At 50.5% G+C, this 26210-nt stretch overlaps 1 protein-coding gene across 1 annotated transcript; it reads left to right on the top strand.

The window, feature by feature from the left end:
- Nucleotides 1–20608: 20608 nt before the first annotated feature.
- On the top strand, nt 20609–22855 carry DBNDD2 (dysbindin domain containing 2; the record flags this gene model as incomplete). The annotated part of the gene is made up of 3 exons (XM_080716633.1): nt 20609–20750; nt 20938–21075; nt 22650–22855. The coding sequence occupies exons 1-3, from the start codon at nt 20612–20614 to the stop codon at nt 22853–22855; spliced, it is 483 nt and encodes a 160-aa protein (XP_080572759.1). The 5' UTR covers nt 20609–20611.
- Between the last annotated feature and the right edge of the window lie 3355 nt (nt 22856–26210).

Below are 26210 nucleotides of genomic sequence, written 5' to 3'. Positions count from 1 at the left end.
TGTTCCCCCTGTGAGTTCTGCAGTAGGTTTTCAGGAAGACAACGTGGCGGCCCCAGGTATGTGGTTTCCTGGCCCTGGCTCCAGTGTTCGGGCGAGCGCCTCGCGATGTCCGGGGGACCTCAGGCTCCGGCCGCTTCTCTTTCCCAGGGGCTGTGGTGTGGAACTCCCGGGCCTTGTCCCTTGGCTCTGACACCACCTTGGGCCGCCACTCCTGGGGCTTTGTCTCCCTTCGTTCCTCTGAGGACTGGGTTCTCTTACGCTCAGGTTTCTTCTCGAGGAGCCTCGTTCCCTGGCGCGCTTCATTATTCTGTTTGGCTGTGTTGCAGTCATCGTGGTCCCTGGCAGGGAGAGGAAAGGCTCTCTGTGAGCAGGGCAGGGCTAAGGCCCTGACCCTCTCGCCCAGCCCCAGGGAGTGCTATGCAGCCAGCTCCGGGAGCCTGTTAAAGCAAAGGAGGCCTCGGCACAGGCTCCTCTCCTACACTCAGGCTTGTGCCCGCTGCTTGGGCAAGGGGCGAGGTACAGGGCTTGGGAAGGCAGAAGGTAAGGCCAGTCGCTAGGCCACCTGGGAATGTATGCTGTCTGCCTGTCACTAGATTAGGGTTCTGTCTCTCTGGACTTCTTTTGAGCATGTGAACAGTCCAGTGCTTTTTTTTCCCCTCCAAATTATGTCCCAAGAACTTGGGGCTCTGAGGAGATGTCTCTAATGCCTTCATCTGCCTTCGCCCCTTACAACATGATGGGGCGTGGGAACTGATGTTTGAAGAGGTTCTATTGCTTAAAAACAAAAAAAGAAAAACAAGCCAGGCATGGTGGTACACAGCTGTTACACACACACACACACACACACACACACACACACACACACACACCACTGGGGCCTCAGGGTGCAGCTCAGAGGCAGAATGCCCCATGCCCCTGGCTTTCTTCTTTAGTACCTAAATAAATACAGAAATAGGAAAACTATGGTGCTCCATGACCCTGACTGTCCAGTCGTTTCCCACAGGCCTGCCTGCCTCTAGGAGGCCGGCAGGGAGAAGAGCCCAGGAGGAGTTAGGGTGTTGTCTGCTGGAAGGAGGCTTCCCCGGGGCATCCGTAACAGACTGGCCTGCGGGGCACCTCCTAGCCCATGACCACAGTGTGGGGATGTCTGAGCCTCAGTCCTGGTAACAGTCACGGCCACTGCTGACTGGGCGCCGGCCCGCACCCAGAATCCTCCCAGAGCTGAGCCAAGGAGGAGGCAGAGAAGCCGCGCAGGATGCTGAGCACAAGCTTCAGAGCCAGCCGGGCTCGGCTTGTGGTGCTCCCGCCATCCAGGGGACCAGGCGGCAAGTATCACCTCCCGGAACCTGAGTTTCTTTCTCCTGGTACTTGGGATTGAACCCGTGACCTCTACCCCCAGCACTTCTTCTTTAATTTTTTATTTAGAAGCAGGGTCTCTCTAGGTTGCTGAAGTCTTGCTAAATATCTGATGCTGGTCTTGAACCCTCAATCCTCTAGTCTCAGCCTCCCAAATACTGAGATTACAGGCATGTGTCACTGTGCCTGGCTTAAATGTTAGCTTTCTTAATATCTAGATGTAGAGCCGGGCGTGGTGGCATACGCTTGTAATCCCAGCATTTGGGAGGCTGAGACAGGAGGATCACGGTTCATGGCCAGCCTCAGCTACTACTTAGTGAGGACCCTTGCAACTCAGTGAGACCCTGCTTCAAAATAAAGAATAAAAAATAGGGCTAGGGAGATAGCTCAGAGGTCGAATGCCCCTGGGTTCCATCCCCAGACCCGCAAAATAAATAAATAAGTAAATAAATATCTGGATGTAACCACCAGTGGGAGAACAGCCCCAGCGAGGCATGCTGGTTTTCTTCCTTGGAGGCCAGTCTGCAGGTTGTCTCTAGCTCCGCTGGCTGTGCGCAGAGGACAAGTGGCTGCCCGCTCAGAGCCCCGGTTGCAACGAGGCCAATAATTGGATGATTATGAGCAGGTCACAGCCACACCTCTGATTCACTTCAGTCAGGAAGGACTTCAGATCCCAGCATTGTGTGTGTGTGTGTGTGTGTGTGTGTGTGTGTGTGTGGTACTGGAGGTGGAACCCAGGGGCTTTTCTACCTCTGGGCTATACTCCCAGACCTATTTTTTTATACTTTATTCGGAAAGAGGATCTCACTAAGTTGCTGAGAGCCTCTCTCAGGGCTGAGGCTGGCTTCGAACTGCGGGATCCTCCTGTCTCAGCCTCTCAAGCGCGGGGATTACAAGCGTGCGCCACCACGCCCGGCCCCAGATCCAAGCTTTGACACTTACCACTTCAGTTGACTGCGCTAAGTACTGCCTCTCATGAGCCTCAGTCCCCGTCAGCGGTAAAACAGGTGTCGCAAATACCTGTCTTACAGAGCCTTTATGAAAATTAGACCCATTCTCTAAATCCCCCAGCACAGAGCTTGTTCCTGGGAAACAGGCCCACGTGGGGCCGTGGTGGGCCAGCGCACCTAGAGGACACACGGAGGATCTTGGGAACTCTGAGCATTGAATTCCAGCACCTTCTGGCCAGGCTATGTAGTTCTTGGATTCGGCGGTTGGAGCTCCTGAGTAGCTTCAATATTGACAAATTTCTTAACACCTGAAAACAAAATTAGGATCTCAGCTCTGCTGAGATGGCTTTGGGCTCCTGCCTCCGAGCAAGCTCAGCGCAGGGCTGGTCTGCTGACTGCTCGGGCCCGGGGCCTGGTGGCCAGGCCAGCCCTGCCTGGGCTCGGCTCTCTAGGCTCCAGGGCGGCCGTGGATCAGCCTACCATTTTAAGCCTGTTGCGCTCGACCGTCTTGCTGGCAGGCTGCTCTGTCTTGTCCTGCTGTTTCTCTTCTTGCATCTGAGGGACAGAGACGGAGAGGGCGCTGGCACGGGAGGGATCCCAATTGCCTCCATTTTGCCTTTCCGTTTCGCTGAGCGTGGTTTGATCAACCCTAGACTGGGAGTCCTGTCACTTTGGTGTGGGGCAGAACTGGGGAGACCCCTTGCACTCACCTGACCTCCCATCGTCCTCCCCGGTCCTGGGTGCGGCTGGACTCTTCCCCTCCCTAGGGGCCACCCCAGGGTCCAGTCCCAAGTCTGACCTTGGAAACCACCCTATTCTTGGGTCTCTTCGTTGCTGATGGACTCATGCTGGGGCTGCGAGGCTCCAGGATCAAAGGGGCAAGACTGGTACTGAGCACAACCTCGCCCTGCCCCTCAGACCAGCCAGCGCTCACGCTCAGGCTGTGCTCAGGTGGTGGTGCGGGGCGCTCAGCAGGGGAGCTGTGACATCACTGCAGGGTGTGACAGCAGAGGGCTGGGTCTCCGCGGAGCATGTGTGGGTGGGGTGGGGACCACCCATGGAAGAGATGCACACCGCTGGGTGGCCAGCAGCGTGGACGTTGACACAGGCCCTGTGAGGTTAGAGGATTATCCCCTCTGAATGAGGAAGCCAGGCTGAGGAAGGCTAGCTAATGTACAGCTGGATGCTGGTAGAGTTGGAAACCTAGGCCAGGCCTAAGCAGCTCAGGAATCCGCCCTCACTGCTCGCTGGCGGGGCTGCCTGTGTCTGACAACGCACCGTCCTGCTCCCGGGAGCTTCCCTGCTGGTGGAGGGGAGGACAGCGCGCATGCCTGCAGGTGTTGAGTCACTCTCTGAATCGAGGCGTATGACCACTTTCCTGGAATTGTGCCTAACTCCTCTCTCTAGTCACAGCCAGCATATGGCTGTCGTGGATTAGCGGATGAACCAGCAAAGATGCTGGCATTTTATTAATTCATCAGTGACCTGACTGACTCATCTGCTGAACTGGATTGTAGTTTTTTTTTTTTTAACTTTTTTTTGTATGTGTGTGATACCGGGGCATTCTTCCTCCAAGTGACAACCCCTGACCCTATTTTTCATTTTTTATTTTGAAACAAAGTCTCACTAAGTTGCAGAGGGCCTCACTAAGTAGCTGAGGCTGGCGATCCTCCTATCTCAGCCTCCCAAGTATCAGGATTACAAGCCTGTGCCACCATGCCTGGCTCCATGTAAAGAATTTTAAGGAGATTATAGAAAAGTCGGGGTAGAAGGTTAGGAAGTGATGAGTCTGAGCCTTTTTCATCTTGGTTTTTTTTTTTTTTTTTTTTTTGGTGGTACTTGGGGTTGAACCCAAGAGGCTTTCTACCTCCGGGCTATGCTCCCAGACCTATTTTATATTTTATTTGGAAACAGGGTCTCAATATGTTGCTGAGAGCCTCACTAAGTAGCTGAGGCTGGCTTTGATCCTCCTGTCTCAGCCTCCCAAGCGCGGGGATTACAAGTGTGCGCCACCACACCCGGCTTCATCTTGATTTTTATATCATTCACGCAATCGTAAATTTACGTCATTTCGTTTTTAGTGATGGCCATGTTTAACAGCCTGCACAGTTTCTCAACATGTAACAGTCGACTCTATGAGCCACTGTGAGGTCAGCTGGGAATAAGTGCTTGGAGCTGAACACACAGAGCAGGCGGGCAGGGAGGCCAGAGCTAGAGGGTCTGCTGTAGTGACAAGTGGCGAATCCGCGAAAGGCTCGCCAACAAGATGGGTTTGAGCAGGGACCAGAGGAAGTGAGGGAAGCGGAGAAGGGTGGCGGCAGACGGTGAGAGCCGGGGAGCCGTGGAGGACAGCGGCACCTTGGAAGCCCCGGTGCCCAGCTGGCTGCCTCAGCATGACCCGCAGAGCTAGCGTCTCGGCCGCCATAGCGTTCCGTGGCCAGGCTGAAGCCCTGCCTGGCTTGGGACCCACTGCAACCACACCCTACCGTTTCTGGGGGCCGGTGGAGTGTGCGCAGGCACAGGGAGGACTTAGTTGGGCTTTTTGGGACGACGGGCCAAGCCTGGACTGTGGGACCGCGTCTTACATATACATGTCCCTTACTGCCAGAGTAAAGGTGAGGTACGTCCATGTCGGGGAGCAATTCAATTGGTCAGGAAAGATAACAGGGGCACCCTCTTTCATCCCTCCCTCCAGCCCACCCCAGTCCTCCTCGGCCACTCTGCCTGCCCGGGCATCCCTTTCCTTGAGCCCTGGTGCTACGGGCTGCATCAGAACCATCGACACCTGCTCCTTAGCCGCTGGGCTCCCAGGGCTGGGGACCCACCGTGTGCTGAGACCGAGGGAGCAGCAGCATAGGTAGAGCGCACCTCCCTCACGCTCACGGGCCGGGGAGAGGTGCCCTAGACTGTAAGCTCCTCCACACGGAGATTGCTGTCTTTACTCATTACTAAATCCCGAGTCTGCAACAGTGCTTTTGGATAACTGGTCCCAATACGTTTTTTGTTGTTTTTTTTTTCTTTAATGAAATAGAAGTGGACAAGCTGGGCGTGGTGGTGCATGTTTGTAATCCCAGTGCTTGGGGAGGCTGAGACAGGAGGATCACACAGGTTCAAAGCCAACCTCAGCTACTTAGTGAGGCTCTCAGCAACTTAGTGAGACCTTGTTTCCAAATAAAGCATAAAAACAAAATAGGTCTGGGAGTATAGCTTGGAGGTAGAAAAGCTCCTGGGTTCCACCCCCAGTACCACACACACACACACACACACACACACACACACACACACAGGGCTGGGGTGTATCTTGGAGTTAGAATGCTCTGGTTTCAATTCCCAGTACAAAAAAAAAAAAAAAAAAAAGAAAAAGAAAAAGAAAGAAAGAAAGAGAGAAAGAAAGCGAGCTAAACATGGTGGCATATAATTATACTCTCAGTACTTGGGAGGCCAAGACTGGAGGATGGCAAGTTCAAAGCCAGCCTCAGAAACTTAGTGAGGCTCTCAGCAAAGAAATAAAACAGGGCTGGAGGTGTAGCTCAGAGGTAGAAGGCCCCAGAGTTCGATCTCTAGACACACACACACACACACACACACACACACACACACACCCTTCGTGCTTTTCCATGGCTTGGCAGTTCATGTCTTTCTAGTGCTGAATAACATTCCATTGTCTGGAAGTAACAGCTTATTTATCTCTCACCTACTAAAAAACATCCTGATTGACTCCAAGTTTTGGCAATTTTGAATAAAGCTGCTATAAACATCTGTGTGCAGGTTTTTTTGGGACATATGTTCTTAATTATTTTGGATAAATACCGAGGAGTGTAATTGCTAGATCATATGTTGAGTTCTGTAAGAAGCCTCCAAGTTGTCCTCCTGACGGGCTGTGCCTGGACGCCCTTCCAGTCCCCACCCGCTCCCTCCCTCCTGAACCTCTGCCCTGAGCAGTCGTCGCCAGGGACCAGACCTCCGCATCCCTAGCGACTCACAAGTGCCAGTTCTCATGCCCCATCTTGCATGATCCTTCCATTTACACAGGAAAAAACAGCCTTCATGCTCAGTGACGGAGCCAGCAGGCCTTGGGAATAAGTCTGAGGCTTTATTTGTGTGTGTGTGGTGCTGGGGATTGAGCCCGGGGCATTCTATCTCTGAGCTACACCCCCAGCCCTATTTTTTATTCTTTATTTTTGAAACAGGGTCTCATTAAGTTGTGGCGGGCCTCACTAAATAGCTGAGGCTGGCCTTGAACCTGCGACCCTCCTGTCTCAGTCTCTCAAGTACTGAGATTACAAGCATGCGCCACCCCCCAAAAGAACAATGTATTAAAATACACATAATTACCTGGGTGTGGTGGTGCATGCCTATAATTCCAGTACTTGGGGAGGCTGAGACAGGAGGATCCCATATTCAAGGATAGCCTCAGCAATATAGGAAGACTCTTAGCAACCTGAGACCATTAAAAAAAATATATATATATATATATATTTACATATATATAGGGTTGGAATGTTGCTCAGAGGAACAGTGCCCCTGGGTTCAATCCCTAGAACCACAACAAAATAAAATAAAAACACATATTTACCATCCAACCATTTTAAGTGCACAGTTCAGGGGCATTAAGTACAGCTGTGTTGTACACCAGTCACCATCGTCCACCTGCAGAACTTTCTTAATCTTGCAAAACTGTTCTGTACCCATTACACTAAGTCTCCATTTGCCCCGCTCCTCCCCTGGCAACCGCCACTGCGCTGCTGCCTGCCCCTCTCAGCGCGCTCCAGGTTCCTCCGCAAATGGCCACCGAGCCTTGTCTTCTGCTGACTGGTGTATTTCACTTAGTCTGCTCTGCTGTCCTGGAGGTTCATTCATGATGTAGTGTGTGTGTGTGTGTGTGTGTGTGTGTGTGTGTGTGTGTGTTACTGGGGATTGGTCCAGGGGTGCTCTTTCTCTGAGCTAAACCCCCAGTGCTATTTTATTTTTTAGTTTGAAACAGGGGCTCACCATTTAGTTTGAGTGTGGAGGGCCTCACTAAGCAAACCTGTGACCCTCCTGACTCAGCCTCCCAAGTACTGGGATCACAGGTGTGTGCACCACACCCAGCTCAGAATTTCCTTTTTTAAAAGGCTGAATTCTATTGTGTATGAATATACTTTCTTTTTTTTTTTTTTGCGGTACTAGAGATGGAACCCAGGGCATTGTACCTCTGACCTACACCCCCAGTCCTATTTTTATTTAGTCTTTTTATTTTTTGAAACAGGGTCTCACTGAGTTGCAAAGGGCCTCACTAAGTAGCTGAGTTTGTCCGCGAACCGCGATCCTCCAGGCTCAGCCTCCCGAATGCTGGGATTACAAGCCTGCCACCGCGTCCAGCATGAATAATATACACTTTTTAATGCATTTGTTAGCCAATGGGCATGCGGGTTGTTTCTGCCTTTTGGCTCTTGGGACTAATGCAGCTATGTGTGTGAGTATAGGAACCATTCTTTTAGACCCTGATTTCAATTATTTGAGTATATACCCAGAAAATGAATTGCTGCATTATATGGTAATTGTGTGTGTGTGTGGGGGGGTGCTGGGGATCTAACTCAGAGCCTCACATGTTCTAAACATGTACTTTACTACTGATACACATTCAGTCTAGGAATTCTATTTTTTAAATTTTATGTGGAACTGCCATACTGTTTTCTACAGTGGCTGAACCATTTTACATTCCCACCAGCAGTGCACAGGGTTCCAATTTCTTTATACCCTTAACAACAGGTGTTATTTTTCTGTTTTTATTTTATTTATTTATTTATTTATTTTTGGTGGTACTGGGGATGGAACCCAGGGACCTTCTACCTCCGGGCCTATTTTATATTCTATTTTATATTTTATACCTCCACACCTATTTTATATTTTATATGGAAGCAGGGTCTCTTAAGCCAGCTGAGGCTGGCTTTGAACCTGCTTGATCTTCCTGTCTCTGCCTCCCAAGCACGGGATTACAAGCCTGCGCCACCACGCCCAGCTAAACCAAATATTTAAAAAAGGGCTGGTGGTGTAGTTCAAAAGGTAAAAACCCCCTGGGTTCAATCTTCAGTACCACCAAAAACAAACAAAAAACTTCTTTTTAACTTAAAAAAAAAAAAAGGCAGGGCGTGGTGGCGCACTCTTGTAATCTCTGAGCTTGGGAGGCGGAGACAGGAGGATCGCGCAGGTTCAGCCCTGCTGGCGTAAGAGACCCTGTTTCAAAAAAAAATGTAAAAAATAGGTCTGGGAGTGTAGCCCGGAGGTAGAAGGGCTTTCAGGAACCCCAGTACCACCACCAATAATAATAATAATAATAATAATAATAATAATAATAATCATCATCATCATCATCATCTTAAAAAAACATTATGAGCCGGGCGTGGTGGCGCACGCTTGTAATCCCAGCATTTGGGAGGCTGAGACCAGAGGATCGCGGTTCGCGGACAGCTTCAGCTACTTAGTGAGGCCCTCTGCAACTCAATGAGACCCGGTTTCAAAATAAAGAATAAAAAATAGGGCAGGGGGTGTAGCTCGGAGGTAGAATGCCTCTGGGTTCCATCCCCAGACTCGCAAAAAAAACCCCAAAAAACAAAAAAAACATTATGAAGTCACAGAAAGTTCAACATATATATTTATAATTATACACGCACACAGCACGTACACGTAGGGCGCTGCGTGTCCTTCACTTATTTTCTCCCAACAATGACATCTGTGGTGCTGTATCCTAACCATGTGCGGATTCATGGCGTCGCCGCCGCCACAGTCAGGACCTGAAGTGTCCCTTTCTCCCAAGGGTTCCTTGGAGCTGCGTCCCTCCCTCCTCCCACTTCTGACTCTGGCCACCCCAGTCCTCTCTATAACTGTATCATTTCAAGAATGTTCTATGAATAATGCCTTTAATATCCATTCAAGGTTTTGTGTGTGTGTCTGTGTGTGGTACTAGGAATTGAACCCAGGGGCATTTGACCTCCAAGCCCCACCCCAGCCCTTAAAAAATTTTTTTTACACTTTTTTTTTTTGTGTGTGTGTGTGTATCATTAGTATGGTACTAGTATTGAGCCCAAGGACATTCTACCTAAGAGCTATACCCTCAGCCCTATGTTTTATTCTTTATTTTGAAACAAGATCTCACTACGTTGTGGAAGGCCTAAGTAGCTGAGGCTGGCCTTGAACCTACCATCCTCCTGTCTCAGCCTCCTAAGTACTGGGATTACAAGTGTGCGTCCCCACACCCGGCCTCATCCAAGTTCTTGAGTGTATCAATAATTTGTCCCTTTTTTGCTGAGTTGTATCTCATGGTATAGATGTGCCCATTAAATTACAATTCATGCCGGGCGTGGTGGTGCACACTTGTAATCCCCGCGCTTGGGAGGCAGAGACAGGAGGATCGCACAGGTTCAAAGCCAGCCGCGCACGCTGGCTTAGGAGACCCTGTTTCGAAATAAAAATGTAAAAATGGGTCTGGGAGTGTAGCCCGGAGGTAGAAGGGCTTCCAGGAACCCCAGTACCACCAAAAAAAAAAAAAAAAAAAAAAAAAAAAAAAAAAAATTTACAATTCACCTACAGAAGAATATTTAAATTGTTTTTAATTTAGGGCTATTACAAATAAAGCTGCTATAGATATTTACATATAAGTTTATGTGGGCATTGTTTTCATTTTGGTATAGTATTCATTTTGACACAATTTTCATTTCTCTGGAATAAATGCAAGGAGTATGTGATTGTGGATCATGGTAAGTGTACGTTAAGTGTATGTTAAGTTTTCTTTTTTCTTTTGCAGTACTGGGGATAGAACCCAGGGCCATTCTACCTCCAAACTACACCCCCAGCCCCATCTTTTTATTCTTTATTTTGAAACAGGGTCTCACTGAGTTACAAAGGGCCTCACTAAGTAGCTGAGGCTGGCTGCAAACCGCAATCCTCCTGTCTCAGCCTCCCAAGTGCTGGGATGACAAGCGTGCGCCACCACGCCCAGCTTGTATGTTAAGTTTTCTAAGAAGCTGCCAAACTATTTTCCAGAGTCCTTTCCCATTCTGCATCCCCACCAGCAAAGTATGAGCGCCGTGGCTCTGCGTCCCGGCTTGCTCTTGGAGCGGCCGCGTTTCTCTTCTAGCTCTCCACCGAGGCGTCACTGTGCATCTCCCCACGGACTCTGATACTGAGCCTACGGGATGCGCTTATGTGCCATCTACACCTCCCCGGCCACTTAGCGGCTGTCTCAGTTATCAGATGGACAGTCACGCCTTGCTCGTGTACAAGTCACTGATTTCACTGAATAATGGCCCCAAAGCACAGAGCCACGACGCTGGCAAGTCAGAGATGCCGAAGAGAAGCTGGGAAGTGCTTTCTTTAAGTGGAAAGGTGAAAGTACAAAAAGCTGTCTTGAGGAAGGGAGGGGCCATAGTCACAGAATTTATTGCAGTATATGGTTGTATCTTATTAGTTATTGTCAATTTCTTATTGTGCCTCATTTCTAAACTTAACTTTATCAGATATATGAATATATATGAAAAGATATAGTATCTATAAGGTTTGGTGGGCATGGTGGGTGGTACATACCTGTAATACAGTACTTGGGAAGCTAAGACAGGAGGATAACAGGTTCAAGGCCAGCCTCCAACTAAGTGAGGCCCCGTTTCAAAAGAAAAAAGAAAAAGAGCTGGGGATATAATCTTGGAGGTAGAATGCCTCTGGGTTCAATCCCTAGTACAAATACACATACACATACATACATACATACATACATACATACATACATACATACATAGCTGGGCAGGGTGGTGCATGCTTGTAATCCTAGTACTTGGGAGGTTAAGACAGTAACTTCACAGTTTGCAGCCAGCCTCAGCAATTTGTGAGACCCTCTACAACTTAGACCCTATTTCAAGATAAATAATCAAAAATAGGTCTGGGGGAGTAGCTTGGAGGTAGAATGTCCCCAGGTTCCATCCACAGTACCAAAAAAATAAATAACTTATTAAGTAAGTAAGTAAATAAATAAATATTGCTGACTCGAGGAAAACTACTCGAAACAACTTTTAATTTTTTTATGGGTGCATTGTAGTCATGTAACTTAATGGGGTCCAAGATGGTAGAGGCACAATGCACACATCACTCACTCAGCCCTTCCCTGATTCCCCCCCCCCTCACCTTTGCACTGAGTTTGATGTTTGTGAAAGTGCATCATGTACATTAGGGAATTTCCTCTCCCCCCCCTCGCACCCCCTCGGTTAGGTCTCCTTCTCTGCTCATCTATGGTATCTCCTTCTTCGTCTAGAGTTCCTCTTATGACCCAACTTAGCGAGGCTCTCAGCAACCTAGTGAAACCCTGTTTTCAAGTAAGAAATAAAATTGGGGCTGGGGCTGTAGCCTGGAGGTAGAATGCCTCTGGGTTCAATCCCCAAGAAAAGAAGTACTCTCTAAATGTTAGTTAGACCGAGGTGATCAATGGTGGGGTGCAGGTCAACTACATCATTATTGATTTTTCTGCCTGCTTGATTTATCGATTATCAAAAGAAGGTTGTTGAAGGCTCCGCTACGGTACGATTTATATATTTCTCCTTGGAGCTCTATCAGTTTTTACCGCAAATATTTTGGCACTCTGTTGTCAGAGTGTGCATGTAAAAGATTGCTGTCTTGTGGGAGAGTGGGCTCCTGTATTAGTATTTAATACCTTTATCCCTGATCACGCTTTTTGTTCTAACATCTGTCTGAAATTAATATAGCTAACCCAGGTTTCTTATGATTGATGTTAGCATGATGTCTTTCTCTATTCCTTTACTTTTAAACTATATGTATATTTGGGGCGGGGGCATTGGGGATTGAACCCAGAGGCATTCTACCTTCAAGCTACAGCCCCAGTCCAATTTTATTTTTTATTTGAAGACAGTTTCACTAGGTTGCTGAGAGCCTCGCTAAGTTGTTGAGGCTGGCCTTGAACCTGTGATCCAAGTACTGGGATTACAAGCATGAGCCACCACGCCCAGGTAGAATACGTGTGTGTGTGTGTGTGTGTGTGTGTGTGTGTGTGTGTGTATAGAACCCAGGGGCATTTGACCTCCGAGCTACACCCCCTGCCCTATTTTTTATTCTTTATTTTGAAACAGGGTCTCACTAAATTGCAGAGGGCCTCACTAAGTGGCTGAGGCTGTCCGCGAACCGCGATCCTCCGGTCTCAGCCTCCCGAATGCTGGTATCACAAGCCTGCGCCACCACGCCCGGCTTTAGAATACTTATTTTTAACAATAGCAGAAAGCACAGTCTTATCAAGCTCCCAGGGAACATTCAGGATAGATATGCTGGGCTTGGTGGCACATGCCTATAATCTCAGTACTTGGGAGGCTGAGACAGGAGGATCACACATTCAAGGGCAGCATCAGCAACTTAGCAAGACCCACATCGACCTACTGATACTCTATTTCAAATTAAATAAAAAGGGCTGGAGTTTCTTTCTTTCTTTCTTTCTTGCTTTTTCTTTTAAACTACAAATTAAATTTTCTTCATAGTTATAGGACCATTTGAATTATCTATTACAGCCAGTCATGGTGGCAACACTTGTAATCCCAGCACTTGGGATGGTGAGTTCGAAGCCAGCCTTCGCTACTTAGCAGGACTCTCAGCAACTTAGTGAGACCCTGTTTCTAAATAAAAATAAAATTGGTCTGGGGATGTATCGTGGAGATACGATGCCCCTGGGTTTCATCCCCAGTACTGCCCCTCCCCCAAAATCTGTTTCATATTGAGTGAGTTTTAGCAGTTTGTGCTCTTTGAGGAATTGGTCCTTTTCAACAAAATTGTCAAATTTGCATGTATAGAACTGTTCCTAGTTGTTCTTCCTCCTCCTCCTCATTATTATTATTTTTTTTTCTCTCTCTCTCTCTTTTTTTTTTTTTCGGTACTAGGGATGGAACTCGGGGGCATTCTACCTCCAAGCTATCCCCAGCCCTATTTTTTATTCTATATTTTGAAACAGGGTCTCACTGAGTTGCAAAGGGCCTCACTAAGTAGCTGAGGCTGTCCCTGAACCTGGATCCTCCTGTCTCCACCTCCTGAATGCTGGGATTACAAGTGTTGCCACCACACTTAGCTTTATTATTATTATTATTATTATTATTATTATTATTATTAATTGTGCTGGGGGTTGACTCCAGGGGCATTCTACTTCTATGCTACACCCTCAGCGCCCTCTTTTATTTTTTTATTTGGAAACAGGGCCTCACTAGTTGAGGGCCTCACTAAGTTGATGAGGCTAACCTTGAAACTGATCCTCCTGTCTCAGCCCCCCAAGTACTGGGATTACAAGTGTGTGCAGCCCAAGTGTGCGCTGCCACGCCTGGCTGCCTTATTATCTTTTTAATATCTGTGGGAGTGTGCAGGGATATAGCCTTTTTGCATTTCTGATATTGATAGTTTGGATCTTCACTCCTTATTTCTTGCCAAGTGCTCTCTCTCCGTATCTCTCCCTCTCTCCTCCTCTCCTCCCTTTTCTTCTCCTCTCCTCTCCTCTCCTCTCCTCTCCTCTCCTCTCCTCTCCTCTCCTCTCCTCTCCTCTCTCCTTCCTCTCTCCTCTCTCTTTCCTCTCTTCTCGCTCCTCTCCAGAGATGCGCCACCACACACGGTGGAAAATTTATTTATTTATTTATTTATTTATTTATTTATTTATTTATTTATTTATTTATTTATTTATTGGTGGTACTGGGGATGGAACCCTTCTACCTCCAGGCTACACTCCCAGACCTATTTTTTATATTTTATTTGGAAACAGGGTCTCTTAAGCCAGCGCGGCTGGCTTCGAACCTGCGCGATCCTCCTGTCTCCGCCTCCCAAGCGCGGGGATGACAAGCGTGCGCCACCACGCCCGGTGGAAATTTTATTTTTAAAAAAGAGATGGATGAAGCCGGGTGTGGTGGCACAGGCTTGTAATTCTAGTACTTGGAGGCTGAGACAGGAGGATTGTGGGTTCACAGCCAGCCTCAGCTGCTTAGTGAGGCCCTTCGAAACTCAGTGAGACCCTGTTTAAAAAAATAAAAAGACAAAAAAATAGGACTGTGGTGTAGCGTGGAGGTAGAATACCCCTGGGTTCTATCCCTAGTACGCAACAAAACAAAACAAAACAAAAAACAACTAAAAAGGCTAAAAAATAGGGCTAGGGGTATAGCTTGAAGGTAGGATGCCCCTGGGTTCCATCCCTAGTACAGAAAAAGAAAAAAAATTAAATATCCAGTCCAGTACCAGAGATTCTTTTTTTCCCTACTTCTTTTATCCCTATCAATTCAAGGTGGAGATGTTTCTGGATACATAATCTTTTTCAGATCTTTTGCGTCAGGCTGAGTATTAGTCCAGTCCGTTCTGTTAGATAGCAGCCTTGCTCACAGGTTTGACCAGCCCTCCCGCTGTGGCCCTGTGCTGGGATGCCAGAGGCAGCCATCGCCCTTGGACTTCTGGGCTCTCTGTGGCTTGTTCAGAGGATCTGTGAGGCACGCTTATCATTTATTTAGGGCTCTCTTATCTCAGTAAGTAGTTCTCCGAGGCACCGCTGCAAATTTTTCTGAGATGTTAACAAAAGTTTTAACAGTCATATTCTCCGTTTCGTATTTGGAACAGGGTTTCGCGGCAGTGCCCTGGATCTGTGCTTTGCTAGGAAGCCATTTCTTCATTGTGCCATCACTTACCAGGTGGAGAGGCCGAGCTCGCTCGCTCTTTCTCTCTCTCTCTCTCTCTCTCTCTCTCTCTCTCTCTCTCTCTCTCTCCCTCTCCCTCTCCCTCTCCCTCTCCCTCTCCCTCTTTCCTTTTCTTGGTACTGGGGGTTGAACCCAGGGTCATCCTACCTCCGAGCTACACCTCTAGCCCTGTTTGTGTGTGTGTGTGTATGTGTGGTACTGGGGATGGAACCCAGGGGCTTTCTAGCTCCAGACTTACTGTATATTTTATTTAGTAAGGCTTTCATTAAGTTGCTGAGAACCTCACTAAGCTGCTGAGGCTGGCTTTGGACCTGCAATCCTCCTGTCTCAGCCTCCCAAATACTGGGATTACAAGCATGCATCACCCATCACCACTCCTGGCATCCATTTACTTTTAATCCATATATTCCTTTATGTTTAAAGTGGGCCTTATATATAGCATATTATTAGCCAGGCATGGAGATGCACACTTGTAATACCAGCATTTGGGAGGCTGAGACAGGAGGATCATGGTTTGAGGACAGCCTCAGCTACTTAGTGAGGCCCTTTGCAACTCAGTGAGACCCTGTTTCAAAATAAAGAATAAAAAATAGGGCTGGGGGTGTAGCTCAAAGGTAGAATGCTCCTGGATTCCATCCCAAGTACTGAAAAAAATATATTATTGCCTCCTTATTTTAGGGACGGGTATTGGGGATGGAACCCAGGGGCATTCTACCTCCAAGCTACACCCCCAGCCCTATTTTTTATTCTTTAATTTGAAACAGGGTCTCGCTAAGTTGTGGAGGGCCTCACTAAGTAGCTGAGACTGGCTGCAAACCCGCGATCCTCCTGTCTCAGCCTCCCAAGTACTGTATTCCAAGCATGTACCAACATGCCCAGCTAACCTTTTCTCAAAATAAGAAATAAATTAGGGCCTGGGGTGTAGCTCAGAGGAAAAATGCCCATAGGCTCAATACCCAGTTTCACCCACAAATACAAAAATGTGTATGTTTGTGTGTGTTGTGATTTTTGAGTCATTTCTGGACATAGTGTACAGAACAGTGAGGACTGCGTATATCATCATTTGTGCCTGGGAACAGTCATATCTCTTCTGTGAGGTCACTAGGGTGGGGGATGGAGTCAGTCTTGCCAGGAGTTGAATCGGGTTTGGGTTTTGTTATTTTTGTCATTATTTCATTGTGGCTCCCACAATACGCCTGTAGCAATTCCGTACAGGTGTTAGCTAAACTCTCCCTGCCCCTCCTGCTCCCCTTAGCATTGGGGACTGATTGTGCCCTCTTGCATGGACTCGTATTACTCCTGCTTCAGAAGTGAGCCAATGCCTACACCCATCTCCTCTGGGAGGCCCCTGGCTTTCTTTGGAATTCAGGTTAATTGCTTGCTCTGTGACCTCAGCTTTGATGGTTTTGACAAAAGTTATGATTTTGTAGATTACGCAACACTTAAAAAAAAAATAGCTGGGCGTGATGGCGCGGGCCTGTAATCTCAGTACTTGGGAAGCTGAGACAGGAGGATCACAGGTTCAAAGCCAGCCACACTACAAAGCCAGCCTCAGCAACTTAACAAAACCCTGTTTCCAAAAAATAAAATGTGGCTGGGGGTGTAGCTCCAAAGTAGCACGTCCCTGGCTGGGTCCAGTCCCAGTACCAGACACTCACACACAGTTGCTAGTGCAGTCTGAGGTGCTCTTCCCCGCCGTCCGCGTCCTGGTGGGAAGCCAGAGCTCTCAAACCATCTACTTTTTCTCTGCCCTTTTCAACTCCTATGGGCCACCCACCCCTGGCCTGCAGCCTGGGTCTTTCTCTTGGTGACAACTTTCCTGCTTAGCTGCTGGAATTATTTTCAGCTTGGAGGCCCCCTTCTCCAGTCATTCTGGGGGCAAATATCTGCCAAAGAGAAGGGTCAGAGGTTCCTGGGTTTTCCTCATCTTGTGTTTAAATTAAGCCATGGAGGCCTGTTCCAGGGAGTAAGTCTGAAAATGGGGAAGGTGACTTTGGAAGCTGAACTCTTGTAGTTTGACTGTGTGTGTGTGTGTGTGTGTGTTTTACTAGGAATCGAGCCCAGTGGCATTCTGCCTCTCAGCTACACACCAGCCCTTTTTGATCTTTTATTTTGAAACAGGGCCTCACTAAGTCGTAGAGGCTGGTCTCCAATCCTCCTGTCTCGGCCTCCCACAGTACTGAGATTACAAGTGTGGGCCACCACGCCTCGCTGGTCTCCTGTACTTCTGACTTGGCCGCCTTCTTCGGTGGGAGGAAATAGGGCTAAGTATCTTCTCCATCCATTAATAGAACTAGGAATCAAAGTTAGTAACATATTCAGTGGAAAATGGACGTTACAGCAGGGCCCAAGGGAAACAGGCCAGGAGTGGTCACTGCAAGCAGTCCCTAGAAGGAGTTGCTTGGGTGCAGATTCCTGCCCATCCCTGACCAGCTGCAGATGTGAGGCCAGTTCCTTCACCTCTGTCTCAGTTTCTGTGTTTGTAGCGTGGGAATAATGATAATAGCACTTACCTCAGAGGATGGTTAAGATGAGTAAAGGAGTTAACACACGTGAAGCACCTATAATATAGTGCCTGGCCCTAATAAGCTGGGGAGCAGTGTTAATAATTATGACCTGTCACTCCAGAAATTGGCGGCAGAAAGTTCCTTCACTTTCCCAGACCCATTAAAATCAAAGCAACTTCTGTTTATTGACATCTCCAAAGTGTCCAAGCATTTTGTATGAGTGATCTCAGGAGAGGTAGGGATTAATTATTCCTAGTTCAGGAGACGCTGGGCGGCGGCGGCAGCAAAGCCCGCCTCCTCTCCCTTCACCTGGCGCGCTCTCCGGAAACCACTTTCCACGCTTGTAAACCAGGGGGAGGCTGCTTGCTGTATTATCTCCAGGGTTGTTCAGAGGAGCCAGCGCCGAGGTGTTGGTGGCGGCGGGCTGTTCCCCTGCCAGGGAAGCCTGAGCGGGATGCCACTTTCACGCTTGTCTCTTGGCAGGCGCCCTACCCCCTTCCTGCTTGTTGAACTCACCTGCCCTCGGGCTTTATTGTAACAGTGAGGAATTTGAGCAGGGCCGGCCCGTCACACGACCGCCGACCGCTGTGTGGGGAATCCAGCACAGCCGGGCGGGCCCGAGGGAGCGGGGAAGCAGGGAGGGCGAGGCTAGACCGAGGCCGAGCCAGAGGGCGGGTTGTAGATCCCGGGGAGGCTCGGGAAACGGGGGTGCAATTGAATGTGGGCGGCGAGCGAGAGGGAGGGAGCGGGAGGTGCCCAGGACCACTTCCCCGTCCCTGGCTCGCTCGCTCGCTCGCGCATATTTGTTGAATGAATTATCGAGTGACCCCAACGCAGAGGCATCCCGGACCCCCCCACCCCCTGCTGGACCGGCTCCACGCGGCTTCCGGAGCCCAGACGACGAGGGTGGGTCGGAAGGGCGGAGGGGAGGATGGCCGCGAGTGCTGGTCCAGGAGCTGCTCGGCCGGGCGCTTCTAACTCTGCGCTGAGCCGGGACGTCCAGCGGAGGCCCGAGCACCCCCCCCCCCCGGCCCGCGGATGCCGCCCCGCCGCCCCGCGGTCCAGCGCCCCTCTAGGCTCCGAGAGGTGCTGGCCGCGCGGGCCAGGGCCGGCGCCCAGGCTCCCCCCGCCCGGCCGCGCCCCGCGCAGTCCCGGGGCGCCGGCGGGTCAGGGCCGGGGTCGGGGAGGGGGCGGCAGGGCGAGCCCCGGGTCGGCGGCGCCCCGGCCGGGTCCTCCCTCCCGGGGGGGACGCGCGCGCAGAGCGCGGAGGCGGCCGCCGTGCGGGCGTCGGGCCGGGGCCGCGCAGTCGCCGCAGGTGCGGGCGCGGGGAGGATGCGCGGGGAAGTTTGCGGGGCCCGCGGGGCGGCGCGCTCCGGGGCGGCCTCCCGCCCGCCGCCACTTCCGCCGCCGCCGCCGCCCGCCGCGGCCCGGGACTCGGAGGCCGCCCCGCGCTCCCACGCCCGCCCCGCGCTCCCACGCCCGCCCCGCGCTCCCACGCCCGCCCCGCGCTCCCACGCCCGCGCCCGCCCCGCGCTCCCACGCCCCGCGCCCGCCCCGCGCTCCCACGCCCGCCCCGCGCCCGGGAGGCGCCGCTGAGTCGGCGCGGCGGCTGCAGGTAGGGCTCGGCGGCGCAGGTGCGGCCGGCCGGGCGGGCGGGCAGCGAGACCCCGGCGCGGCGCCCGGGGACCCCTGAGCGCTCTCTCCGGGCGGGTGGGGCCGCGGAGCAGGGGGGCGCTCCATGGCTGGCCCGCTGGGCGCCGGCAGCCCCGCTCCCGCAGCGCCGCGCTCCCGGCACCCAGGGTAAACAACTGCCCGGCGCCCCGGAGGACAGCCCCCAGCCTCCCGAAGCCGGGGCCGGGGCGAGGGCGAGGGAAGGGGCGTCCCGGACCCCGGCCGACCGCGTCGCTCCCCCTCGATCTTCCTCCCCCTCCCCGCCGCAAGCGCAGACGGCCCCAGGGGCCCTGGATATTTTTAGCGTCGTGACCTGGGCGGCAGCTCTAAGAGCCTTTCCCAGGAACCGGCGTCAGCGTCTCCATCTCGGCGGCCAGCTCTCGGCCCCCGGCCCCCAGTACTTCCTTGGCCCTTCCTGGTCTGCTTGGGTTCGAGCTGCCGCAGGGCGTGGGGGCAGGCCAGGCTCTGGGAACACTGGTTCAGATGAGGTGGGCTGCAGAGGATGAGGACTTGGTCCGAAGCTAGAAGCTGCCCTGCCCTTGTGATGAGCTCAGAGAAGAATGCCAGGAACGAGGCAGAAGGCTGGCTGGAAGTGAACCGGGCCAGGGCTGACCCAGAGCCCTGGTGCTCGGGAAAGGCTCAGCCCCGGGCTCCAGAGACCTGAGACCCGGGCTGAACTGGACCCGGGACCGGCCCTTCCATCTCCCGAGACAGCGGAAGGGAACAAATAGAGAGCAGAATTCAGAGGGAAGATGGTTGTTCCCCAAATAGCACACCTCCAGGAGCGGGCGGCTTGTGTTGCAGGCAGATAGGACCACTGTGGCCTTTCAGATGGGGAGACTGAGGCAAGAAAGAGGGTTTCCTTGGGGGCAGAGCTAAGTCCGGAAGTCAGGTCTGTGAGCGCAGCGCGAGGGTTTGGAGATGATGGGGTGGTGGGGTGGGGGTGGGGTGTGTGTTTAGAGAGGGGGGAGAGGAGGAGCTTGTACCTTTTTTCTGGGTTTTCAAGGATGGGGAGGAGCCAGAGTTGTAGCACTAGAGGAAGAGTGCTACACCCACCATCTCCACCCTCCTCTTCCATGGCCTTCTGACTTGAGCTGGGGAAAGTAGCATTTGGGCTGGGACAGCCTCGCAAGCCCTCTCAGAGCGTGCTAGTGAGAGCTGGCCATTGGCTGCCTTCCCTGAACACAGAGGAGCTTTGGTGGTGCCTGGAACCGGCATCCCCTTTGTGGAGCTGGGGCAAGCGCCTCCTCTGCATAAGACTTGAAGTTCGTGGGATGGGCTTTGTTTCAGAGGAGGAGAAAGAGGTAGCCACGGCCTGAGGTGTCCAGGCTGGACCCCGGGGATGCTGGCTGCGGTGGGCCCCCTGAGGCCCAGCCCCCACTGTCATTTCTCCCAGCGTCACAGCTGTACTTGTCTTGTGCCTCTCTACTCTCTAGGAGCTGAGATGGACCCAAACCCTCGGGCAGCCCTGGAGCGCCAGCAGCTCCGCCTTCGAGAGCGGCAGAAGTTCTTCGAGGACATTTTGCAGCCAGAGACAGAATTTGTCTTCCCTCTGTCTCACCTGCATCTTGAATCACAGCGGCGTAAGTCCTGAGGTGCAGGGTGGGGATAGAGGAGGGAAGATGGCCTGTGGGTCCTGAGTCTTGGGGACACCGCCTTTCTTCTGGTGTTCTTGGCCAGATAACATCTAACTCGGGGTCTGATAGGTGGTCCTGGCCATCCTGTTTGCTCCATCCGGGTCCTCTTGACTGACCCCTTTGTGTTCTGCAGCCCCCATAGGCAGCATCTCTTCCATGGAAGTGAATGTGGACGCGCTGGAGCAAGTAGAATTTATTGACCTGGGGGATCAGGATGGAGCCGACGTGTTCCTGCCGTGTGAAGACCCTCCGCCAACCCCCCAGACATCCGGTATGGCCCTCTGCTTTGGGACCCGGTCGCCAGCTCTAGAGCCAGATGTCGGGGCACTGAAATGAGGCTGCAGGACTGGGCTGCAGAATACAAGCAGGGGCAGGAAGTGGGCGTTTGTGCCAGCCAGACAGCCACCTGCTTGGATTTCAGGGAAGTTGACCCTGAGGAGAAGTGGGTAATGACCCCAGGCCAAAGTTCTAGGAATGGTCAGCCTCTGTAGAGTTTTTCCTCTTATGCACATAATATCAGTATAATCTATTTCTATAGTAAAATTATGTAAAATCTATTTTTACTTTAGACAACTTAAGCAATTTTAGTTATCGTAATGTATTTACCAAACATTTTACTAGGTTTCTGTGCTGAAGTATTTAAGATATATATCCCAATAATGACAGTGTCCTAGGGTAGGTAGTATATCTATTTTATTGTATTTTATTTTTCTATGGAACTGGGGGATGGAACCCAGGGGCCTTCTACCTCTGTACTATACCCCCAGACCTATTTTTAAATTTGGAAACAGAGTCTCACTAAGTTGTTGAGCCTTGGCTTTGAACCTGTCTCAGCCTCTCAAGTACTGGGATTACAGGCATGCACCATCATCTTGGTTTAGCTCTTCCTTTCTTTCTTTCTCTTTCTTTCTTTCTTTCTTTCTCTTTCTCTCCTTCCTTCCTTCCTTCCTTCTTTCTTTGCAGTACTGGGGATTGAACCCAAAACATTCTACTTCTGAGCTATAGCCCTATTTTTATTCTTTATTTTGAAACAGGGTCGCACTAAGTTGCAGAGGGCCTCACTAAGTAGCTGAGGCTGGCTGTGAACCTGCGATCCTCATGTATCAGCCTCCCAAGTACTGGGGTTACAAGCCTGCGCCACCATGCCCGGCTCAGTCTCTATTTTATGAAGAAGGAAATTAGGCTCACTTAAATTGTAAAAATAGAAATTCTTTTATTTAAAACTGCTGCTCTTTATTGATGGCCTGGACTTTTTTTTTTTTTTTTTTTTTTTTGGTGGTACTGGGGATGGAACCCAGAGGCTTTCTACCTCGGGGCTATACTCTCAGACCTTTTTTTAAAAATATATTTTATTTGGAAACAGGGTCTCACTAAGTTGCTGGGAGCCGCACTAAGTAGCTGAGGCTGGCTTTGAACCTGCGCGATCCTCCTGTCTCAGCCTCCCAACCGCGGGGATTACAAACGTGCGGGCCTGGACATTTTATAAGCAGCCTTAGACTTTGTTGTGGAAACCCTTTAGGGATGTAGATAACCCTTCTTTACGGCAGAAGGGCAGTCCTTGAGCGTGGATGCCTTGCCCAGAGCTGCGCGGCCGCAAGTAAGTGCTGCAGGGGGAACTTGACTCTTTTTGCATCGAGTGACCCGACTCGAGCCCAGACACGGTGCAGTCGCACAAAAGGAGCTGGGCCGGGGGTGGAGGTCTCGGTCCCCACTCTGGGGCCTCGTGCAGTGATCTTGGGCCAGTACCTGCCTTCTCTGGGCTTCAGTTTCTGTGGCCAGGTAATCTTGAAGTAAGAGTCCTGTGGAGCCCTATTTGTGACCTGACCAGCTCTTCTCTCTGGGCAGGGGCGGAAGACCATCTAGAGGAGCTGAGCCGGCCACTGCCCATGCCGGACAGGACGGCATCGCGGACCTCCTCCTCATCCTCTGACTCCTCTACCAACTTGCACAGTCCAAACCCAAGCAACGGTGGAGCAGACACGCCCTTGGCACAGTCCGATGAAGAGGAGGATGGGGGTGATGGAGGGGCAGAGCCTGGAACCTGCAGCTAGCAGTAGGCCCCTCCTGCAGACGGACCGAGCTGGCTGCTCTCATGGGCGGCCCTAGGCCCAGCCAGAGCCCTCCGGCCGGCAGAAGACCAGACACTTGGCTTGCAGTCAGCACCCAGGGGGAAAGGATGTAGGATAGTAACCTCTCTGAGAACTAACCGTCCCTTGCTTTACCGCTAAGCTTTTCCTGCTGCAGCCCTCCCTCCCGGTTCCCGCTTACTCTTGAGATAGGACTTGCAAGGCAGGAGGTGGAAGCCAGGGTAGGATAAGAGGCCACCGCGTTTCTTAGCGCTCCTCCCTTTCCCCACACGACCCTATAGTCTTCCAGCAGTCTCCTAAAGCAGCGTCTCGAGGTGGACGTGGACTCCTTGGCGCAGCGGATGAGGTGGTACTCTGGCCATCTTGCCTCATTGTTTTTTGGAACAGGGCACGATATAAATAATAAATACTATACCAGCCATTCCATTTCATCTTTCACATAACAAAGCTATGTCCACTACTCTCACCAGCACCACATCCCATCGCTCATTTACTCAAGAATATTTGTTGAACACCCAGGTCAGGCCTCTGGCCCGCAGTTCCGAGCGAGACAAGCTGCATCTTTCTTGCCTTCATGGACCTTACTGTCTATGGAAGAGAAAATTCACAGTGCAAGAAATAGCGTGGTGAGGTACTACCTGGTAACAGAACACAGGGGCATCCTCACCTTGCTTGTATATGATAAATGAGGAGCTGATTTTTTTTAGCAGAGATCTTAAGGATGATTAGGAGTTAGCCAGGCTGGGATGGGGTAAGATCTAGGCAGAAGGAGCATCTTGTGAAGACCTCAAGTGGAAAGAACACAGCTTGAGGAACTGAGAAATACTTGGTTTGGATACATTGTTGGATCTGAGGACATGAAAGGTTGACAGAGGTGCTATTGGTGCACAGTGTAGTCCTAGCCACTCAGGAGGCTGAAGCAGGAGGGTCCCGAGTTCAGGGCAGCTCCTACAGATTCGTGAGACCCTGTCTCAAAATACAAAACTAAAAAGGCTGGGGATGTAACTCTGGTAGAGCACCACTGGGTTTAATCCTTAGTATCGCAAAAAAAAAAATATATATATATATATATATATATATACACACACGCACACACACACACACACACACACACACAAAAGTCAGGTTGTGAAATGCTTTGAAGCCTGCGTTAGGTTTCACTGTGACTGTCAATAAAAGATCATGACTGCTAGACATAGTGGGGCACACCTGTCACCTCAGTACTTTGGAGTAGTTCTACAGCAAGATGGTTGGTTCAAGGCCAGCCTCAGCAGCGTTGTAAGACTAGCAACCTAACGATACCATTAAAAAAGGGAAAAAAAGAGATCATGACTTAAGACATAAATGTATTTCCTTATGTAAAGGAAGTCCAAGATACAGGGCTTTATGGAAGCACTGTAGTCACCGAGCGCCGGCTCCTGTCTTGGGTCCTTTTGCTCAGCCAATCAAAGCAACTGAGGGGCACTTTTTCTGATACCTCATGTTTAGGATGGCTGTCAAAGCTCCCATCACAATGACTTAAAAAGTGACAGAAGCCGGGCGTGGTGGCGCAGGCTTGTAATCCCAGCATTCGGGAGGCTGAGATCGGAGGATGGCGGTTTGAGGCCAGCCTCAGCTACTTAGTGAGGCCCTCTGCAATTCAGTGAGACCCAGTTTCAAAACAAAAGAATAAAAATTGGGGAAGGGGGTGTAGCTCAGAGGTCGAATGCCCCTGAGTTCCATCCCCAGACCCTCAAAAAAAAAAAAAGTGACAGAAAATGGGAGAAGAGATGGGGGATGGGTGGAGAGGGTGTAGCCTGATGCTTTATCCAGTCCTACTTTTAAAAGCATTCTTGGAAGTTCTAAGCAACAGCATCCACTTTCATTGGCCAAAACAACACAGGAAATGTCTCATGTGTAGACATTTTATAGACAAAGGGATACAGCATTACCTAGAAGGAAAGAAATTCTAGCTTCTGAGAAGATAACAACCCTTCCAAGTCACTGAAGTATCAGTGCATCTGATTCCCGTACTACCTGTCAGATCTCTGGGAGGCATCCTGCCTATGAGGGAGGCTGGGAGAGTCCTCTGGTAGGACACTGCTATCTTGACAGAATGAGGGTCGGTTACTAAAGAACAAGGGAACAGTAGTCACTGGGTAGGTAATTATTAGTTTACATGCTTGAGACCACATTTTAGACTTTGAACTTTATTGGGCGTAATTTATTGGAAGGATTGTAGGTGGCTGGATTTGCATGCTTAAAAGCTAATTCTGGCTGCAGTATAGTATCCTGGAGGAGGACAAGCTCAAGACAGATAAATAGCACAGTAATCTATGCAAGAGATAAATGGCGGCCCAGAAGAAAGTAGTGATGATTAACTTAGTCGAGTCAGGGTGTAAACAAGTGACGTGAGTCATTGAGTTAATATTAAATGTTGGGATTTGGCATGTGCAAAGACGCCGGGCAGTGTGGCCTTGTAGACGTAGTGGCGGGGAGAGACAGTCGCAGTCCTGCTGTTATGGGGCCTGTCATCTAGTAGAGGCCCAAATGTAGACTTGCAACTGCGAGCCGGGCGTGGTGGCGCACACTTAAAATCCCAGCGCTGGAGAGGCTGAGACAGAAGGATCACACGGGTTCAAAGCCAGCCTCAGCTACTTAGTGAGAAGAGATGTTTCCAAATAAAGCATAAAATAGTTCTGGGAGTATAGCCCAAAAGTAGAAGAGCCCTTGAGTTCCACCTCCAATACCACACACACACACACACACACACACACACACACACACACACAATCGCAACTATGACTAGCGCTAAGAAGGAGTTAGCCTATTCAGAGAGGTTACCAGGGTGGCGACCTCTTCCTTGAGGAAGTGGCATTTGAGCTAAGATCAGGATGACTAGTAGGAATAAACTAGTGGAAGAAGGCCTAGAAGTCCTTTTGTGGAATACTGACTGGAGGGGGCCATCGCGGAGACCTGGGAAACCGGCAGATGCTTTCAGCCATCTAGACAAGAGAAAATAGCTAGGATGGAGGTCCGGGATGGAGACGCGTGGAAGGGATGAAGAGAGGTAAATTCCCAAAGCCTTAATAGAGTGTGGGAGAGGAAGGTGTCAGAGGTGCTGCCATTGTCTCCGGCTCCTGCAGTGGGATGGTTTGGAGGCTTTTCACTCAAATAGGGAGGGAAGGAGAGAGCTAGGTTTGGGAAGAAGGTTAAAATTTGGTTTTAGACATTTGAGTAGGCACCTGGACTCATGTATGTGGAATTTGGGTGAGAGGATTGGGTGGAAAAATAAGTAAGTTTTCTATGTGTAGGGAGAAGTGCAGCCACAGGTATGAAT

Source organism: Muscardinus avellanarius (assembly GCF_963383645.1).
Source record: "Muscardinus avellanarius genome assembly, chromosome: 19".
Lineage (NCBI taxonomy): Eukaryota > Metazoa > Chordata > Mammalia > Rodentia > Gliridae > Muscardinus > Muscardinus avellanarius.
Note: the sequence above shows the minus strand (reverse complement) of the source record. Positions and strands in the feature narration are given on the sequence as shown.